General features: G+C 34.0%; 1 protein-coding gene across 1 annotated transcript in view; it reads left to right on the forward strand.

The window, feature by feature from the left end:
• mtpn (myotrophin) overlaps positions 1-7,149 on the forward strand; it is an 18,553-nt gene extending 11,404 nt beyond the window's left edge. Inside the window, exon 5 of the mRNA XM_016452174.1 lies at positions 6,236-7,149. Coding sequence (XP_016307660.1) covers positions 6,236-6,322 — 87 coding nt within the window. The 3' untranslated portion in view covers positions 6,323-7,149. The remainder of the gene's footprint in view (positions 1-6,235) is intronic.
• Positions 7,150-7,381: the final 232 nt, after the last annotated feature.

Here is a 7,381-nt window from a genome sequence, read left to right on the forward strand (position 1 = left end):
GTGTGTGTGTGTGTGTGTGTGTGTGTGTCTGTGTGTGAGTGTGTGTGTGTGTCTGTGAGTGTCTGTGTGTGTGTCTGTGTGAGTGTCTGTGTGTGTCTGTGTGAGTGTGTGTCTGTCTGTGTGAGTGTGTGTCTGTGTGAGTGTGAGTGTGTGAGTGTGTGTGTGTGTGTGTGTGATACAGGTGGGCGGCTGAGCAAAATCTTACATCACAGTGTGATATAATAGGTGACAGTAATGCTATACATCACATTTTTCCAATGGAAATTCAACAAAAATGGTTTATAGTTTAAATAACGAATAATATGTGCATATTGTGGGATAATCCAGTGATTCACATTATGAAACACTTGAGTTCAAAATAAAAGAATTATATAATTAAAATAATACAGTATTATATAATTAAATTAAATGATACATTTTGATCTTTTTTATTTATTAATTATTAAAATGTTTATATTTAATATAATATTTATATTAAATAATATATATATTACACAAGTGTTTTAATAATTTTAAACTATATTTTGCTTATTTAGAATGATTATTTATTATCAAAAATGCAATTTAATAGCAATATATTTGTTTATATTTTGGGATAATCCAGTGAAATTATTTGAAATACTGCAAAAACAACTCACAAAAATCATACTAATACACACATAACTAATCATAATTAAAATGATTTAAATAATGTAATAAATTATTTATATTTTTTGTTTAATAAACTTAAATAATATTAAAATATTTAATTATATTTTACTTGTTTAGAATTATAATTTAATAATAAAAAAAAATAGCCAATACTCTTAAATTATATCATTAAAATTATTTAAATAATATAATATTATTTAATAAATTCTACACTGTAAAAAGAAAGGGGGGAAAAAAGGAAAATATACTAGTAATTTTCTGCCAGGACATTATCCAGTAATGTCCAATAAAACACAATGAGAAAAAAGTGCAAACTTCAAAATACAGATAAAACACTTGTAAAAGATAAATATGGAAAATTCCTTCATATTGATATAGCACATTGTGCCCTAGATTTGTTTTTACAGTGAGTGTGTGTTGAAAATAAAAAACAGCCAATATAAACACGCCTATGACATGCATCTGTAGAAATCTATATTAAAGTGACAGGTTGTTTAATGTTCCTATCGTGCCTAATAAACCCCCCTCCTCATGTCGACTTGTTTAGGACACTGCTGCTCATTTTCACATGTAAACATAAGCGCTCAGAATCTCTGCTGGCTGCACAGTTCTGCTGTTGTGTTGTGTATATTGTCGTAGCGTCCAGTGCTGCTGTGCGTTCAGAGAAAGAGCTTTTGTTTGGGTTTTAAAGCTGAAAGCATCTGAACGCGGCTGTAAACTGTGGCATCCGCAGGGTCAGACGGGGTTATATAATGCAGCACAGCGCTGCACATTCTTCACTGAGATCCCCTTTGAGATTACACAACAACACACACATCTCCTCTGCGCCGCTCACATGCTGATCACTGATCAGGCTTTTGTGGAGGAATATTTCAGCTTATTCTCCATCGGGTCACTAGACGAGTGCAGGGCTTTCTGGAGTCGTCCTGTACTCAAACAGGAAGTTGGGGAGGAACTTACTTCCCTTGTTAAAGATACACCAGTAATAGGGCCCTATGAAATACGTTCGTTCTTTTTTTTCCCAAAAATTCTGTTATTTTTCTTCCAAATTAAATTTTGTCACCCCATTTTAAGCTTTCTGGACATTTAATGGTTTTAGTAACCAAAAAGTATGTCTAATTAATTGCGATCATGAATCTTTAATGGTTTGATTAATAACATTTTAATTAAAGCTTCTTTTTTTTTTTTACAGCGTTTTTTTCCCCTTTACGATAATAGGGACCTATGATTTTTTTATATATGATTTTTTTGTTTAGTTTAATTTTTCTGGTCATCAAATGAAGGCATAAAATATTATATTAATTTATCTTTTAATCAAATGAAAATCAAGCCCTTTCGATGAAAACTTGTGATTTTTTTTCCTTAAATTATTATTATTATTATTATTATTATCATTTATGTTAGTAGTATTATTATTATTACATTGATTTTAATTTATTTATATCCATTACTTGTACATTATTTAAATATTTCATGTGACAAAAAAAATCACAATAAAATGAAAAATAATAAAAGCATCAGTAGTGATTAAGCTTAGGAATGTTTATTTCAATGATTAAAAATATTCTCATGGCTAAGTCATTGATAACTTCAGCACTGCTTTACATTAAGTAGAAAGTTTCATATGATTGATTTTCTAAATGATCCGCGATTAATTGTGATCTGCCATATTTTCCAGTTTTAATTACCTTTAATGTGTGAATGTAAAACTGCAAAAGGCAAAAGTTTTAGATATCTTAAATATCTAATTTAGTTTAAATTTTTAATTTTAATAATGATTTGCACCATGAAAATAGCTGTTGAAGCTGGAATGGCATTAAAACAAACAAACAAATCTGGAGATGCTGTGGATCAGATCTGGATCTGGTGATCTGTGTTTTTCTTGCCAACCGTTGATGTGTTTTTATATTAACTCCTTTACTTTCCCACACTGATGCTCATACATATAGCAGATGAGAGGAAGAGTCACATGACTGAAACAGACAGAAAGAGTGATAGAAAAGCACTTCCTCTTTTTGTTTTTAGTTGTCAGATGCTCTGAACAGGAAGTAAAACTTCCATAATTATCTCCAGCATAATCATGTCATTCATTTTATTCTTTAAGAGCTTATATTCTACTTCTTCTATTCCTTTTATCTTCCCCTGAAGTCCACTTAAAACATTTGCCAAATCATAATTTAATAGTTAATTTAGTTTTTTTTTAAGATTATCCCTAAAATTAAATGGCCTGTTTTTGCTGCTGTATCTTTAAGAACTCGACCTGTTAATGAGCTCTGTGATTGGCTAACCTCTTCGCATACGAAATGAGCCACTACCCACCAAGCTGCTGAATATCCAATAGGTTTTGATATGCAAATGATATGCTAATGAGTTGTGTTGTCAGCCATTATAAAATGTTTGCAGTTATCCAATAGGTGTTGATATGCAAATAAAGTACTTAAATGTCTAAAATGAACATAAACTAAGAAATAAAATTAATTAAAAAAACTATATAGACATCTTAAAAAATATAAATAAATGTTTTATTCTGTTAATAACCTTCAAAAGTTTATCTAAATTTAGTTTTGGAATGTTTCTTATATATCTTATTTAATTTCTATTTTAAAATGTAATAACTCAAGTATGACATGTTTTTTAAAGGCATAATTTAATAGTTTAGTTTAGTTTTTGATGATCATTCCAAAAATGAAACCGCTGTATCTTTAAGAACTCGACCTGTTAATGAGCTCTGTGATTGGCTAACCTCTTCGCATACGAAATGAGCCACTACCCACCAAGCTGCTGAATATCCAGTAGGTTTTGATATGCAAATTATATGCTAATGAGTTGTCTTGTCAGCCATTATAAAATGTTTGCAGTTCAGTAGATGATTTGTGAGGAAAGTTTGAATTATGATCATCACCGTCTACTTTCAGCAAACTTTTATTAATGCTGATGTGATTGTTGCATTGAGTTATCATGTGTACAGCACAGGGTCAGTATCTGGATTAATGAGTTTCTACCCAGCATGCATCAGCACTGACCACAGCGCAGGGAACAAACACCGAGCTGAACAGACGTTTATTATGCGGTGAGAGATGTGAAACTAAAGAATGAAGTGGTTTGTGTTCGGTGCCCGCTGGTGTTTTCACAGCGAAGTCAGATGTGTGATGGCCTTCGCTTTCGGCCGCTGAAGCTGAGTGAGTTCAGAGTAAAGCTGTGACTGCAGACACTGACCTGTGTGTAAAGAGGAATAATTCAGTCCGCATCCACAGTGACGATCAATACGCAGCATCGATCCGCCCGCAGGATAATATTTCTGTAAAGGATTACCCTCGAGTTTGAGGGGCCCCGCAGGTCCGGCTCCTGTAGATTATGCATGAGATTCGCTGTTACTCAATAACGGCGTAATCAGCTCTTATTGGTCGGGTGGAAGGCTAATCTGCTGTAAATTGTTCTTTATTTCTTGAATAATGTTGGGTCGTAACGGTGTGAAGTCTGTTTACTCTGGATGAAACTGCAGAATTAGGGACCTTCTGACGCGTTTCTCTGAGCTGCTTTATTTGTTGAAGGGAGAAGAAGCACAAGAACGTCAATATTTTAGTGCTCGCCTGACTGTAAAACATGTTTTTATAGGTTATGAGTAGGGATGTAACGATTCACTCAACTCACGATTCGATTTTCTCACGATTTTTATATTTTTTTAACAAAATGAGATTGAAGACATTATACAGTAAATGAAAAGGTGTCATTTTATTAGGCTATTGCTGCACGTTTCTTTGTGAAATTGGAATATAACAAAACAAAATTTAAATTTTAAAGCGAACCCCAAATCGAACAAGCGAGTTACACAAATGAAAGAAATCTCTTATTATGAACAAACTAAAGCTTTGTCTGTGCTCTTTCCATTTAAAATTAGAATTATTTTAATCTTGATCCAAACGAAGATGCAGCATACATGCAGCATGAGCAGTTTTTAATCTAAATTAGACTGTATAGTTTCGAAATGTGAAGCAAAAACAGAATGGTCCGACTTTAGTTTTGTGAAACTATACTACATACGAAGCAGCAGACGAGCTGAATGAGACGCAGATTCACTCTCTGCCAGCAGGTGGCGCTTATGAACAGCAATGATACAGTGTTTCCACATTATATTCATTGCATACATATACTTCGTAGTAGACATCCATAACTCCTTTCTGCTGTCTGTTGTCAGTGTTTCTTTGTTTGAATATGGCGCTTATCACATGCTGTGTGGTATCGGCGTTTGGTATCGGGGCATTTTAACGAGTACGAGTACAGGAGGCCAGTATCGGGCCCGATACCAGTATCGGTATCGGTGCATCCCTAGTTACCACTGTAAACAAAGCAGCGCTGCATTTATGAACACTAAAAAAATTAAAAAAATTTAATTTATGCGTTTAGCAGACACTTTTATCCAAAGCGACTTACAGTGCATTCAGGCTATACATTTTTTGTCAGTATGTGTGTTCCCTGGGAATTGAACCCACGACCTTTGCGTTGCTAACGCAATGCTCTTTTGACTATGAAAGGATGTCATTTAATTTAATTTAATAATAAATATCAGTATTGTAATTTTACAGTTGTACTGTAAAATAAAATGATGATGATGAATATTAAATACCCTTTTTTATTTTAGTCATAATTTATTTTGTGTAAATTTTTATTTAGTAGTTGTAGTATTAGTAGTAGTAATAATAATGTAGTCATATCGATATATAATCACAATTTTTTTGACCAAATTGTGCAGCTCAGCAATCAGAAAAATCACTGTAAAAGCATTTGATATAATTAAATAAATAATAATACATTTTAGAATTTAAATTTTACTGTTAGTTGTGCTGTAAAATAAATGTATTATTATTATTATTATTATTAATAATAATAATAATAAATACTCATTATTCTACTATACTGTTATAATTTATTTTGTTTATATATTTATTTAGTAGTAGTAGTAATAGTAATAATAATAGTCATATAAATATATAATCACAAAATTTTGGGCAAAATTGTGCAGCCTTACAAAGAAGCGCAGCAAACCTGGGTATTTTTTTATATGTCGCAATCTCAACTGTTATCAGAAAAATCAAAGAAAATGATTTTGTAACTTTTCTTTTAAGATAATAAAATGTTATGTTGTATACCATAGTGTTGTGTAATAGTTGTGTGTACTAGAGCCTTGTGTGTGTGTGTGTGTGTGTGTGTGTGTAAGAATAAGAATGGTTTGGTCTTGAATCACCGCAGTGTTGTGTAAGTGTGTCTCAATCTCTTCTCAGCGCTCGGACACACACACTCTCACACACACACACCCGCCCCGCATGTGAACCTGTGTGTTTATAAGGATGAATGCAAGTGTGTGTGTTAATGTTTCTGCTGCAGGACTTGTGTGTTTAATCACTGTGTGTGTGTGTGTGTGTGTGTGTGTGTGTGTGTGTGTGTGTGTGTGTGTGTGTGTGTGTGTGTGTGTGTGTGTGTGTGTGTGTGTGTGTGTGTGTGTGTGTGTGTGTGTGTGTGTGTGTGTGTGTGTGTGTGTGTGTGTGTGTGTGTGTGTGTGTGTGTGTGTGTGTGTGTGTGCCTCCAGGGTGCTGTTAAGGAACGGAAAGGTCCGGATGGTCTCAGTGCGTTCGAGGCGGCCGAGAGCGAGGCCATCAAAGATCTACTAAAGTGAGTCGGACGCTGCCGGCAGCGGAGAGGTTCTGACCACAACCACTGGATCCTGCAAACACTCTCTCTCACACACACACACACACACACACACACCTCTCTGTCTCTGCCCGCTGGCTGCTGCAGCTCCTCTAGGTTTCCTTTTGTTTTGTTTTCATCCATGACCTTTTTATTTGATTTGGGGGAGGGGCTTAATTTCCCCTCTAGTTGATCGGAGTCAGCCATTGGCTGATGGACCTGTCACTCATGCCTCCCATAAGGACCAATGGGAATGCCTGTCTAACACCACTAAACACGAACTTTAGAGTTCAGACTACAGCGAGTGAGCGAGTGTATGATGATGATGATCATGATAACGTGTACGTTTCATTTTCAGACTGTTAATTAGAAACGAGTGGTTTGTATAGTTCATAGAGCTGATGAATTACCCTGCTTCAGCTCAACGTCATTCCCGTCACATTAGATGCTCAAAGAACAAATATTACAGATGCTTGAATGGCTCTGCTGACGTGCACGTTTGCTTTTGTGCCCCTTTGATTTTGTGTTGTTGTGGCAAAAATAAATGGATTCTCAGCCTCTGTGCGCTTGTAGAGTGTTAAACAGTCTCCAGCAGGACATGTCTTACTCCTGAGATGTTGCCCTCTCCAGATTCTCTCACTCTTTTAGGCCGTCTGTCTCTCTCTCTCTTTCTGCATGATGGTGTTTTAGCTTTTCAATAGTCTTGAACTGAAATTCACATCGGTTAGCGAATGAGCATTTTAAAGATCCATATCTGCTATTGTTGTGAAAAAGTCCCTTTGAAAACAAAAAAACAAACAAACTAATAAAACGATTTCAAATGATCAGTTTGATTTTGTCAAATTTGTAAAGTTTCAACCAATAGAGGGTGTTTTAAATTATGTATGTATAATTGAGTATATAGATATATATATGTTGTTATTATTTAACACATTAATATTATAATTATATATTTATATATTAATTATATATTAGTAAAATTTGTATTCATATTTTTCTATGAATATATATATATATATATATATATATATATTATTTATTACTA

The sequence above is a fragment of the Sinocyclocheilus anshuiensis genome, unplaced genomic scaffold, assembly GCF_001515605.1.
Source record: "Sinocyclocheilus anshuiensis isolate Anshui unplaced genomic scaffold, SAMN03320099.WGS_v1.1 scaffold1543, whole genome shotgun sequence".
Lineage (NCBI taxonomy): Eukaryota > Metazoa > Chordata > Actinopteri > Cypriniformes > Cyprinidae > Sinocyclocheilus > Sinocyclocheilus anshuiensis.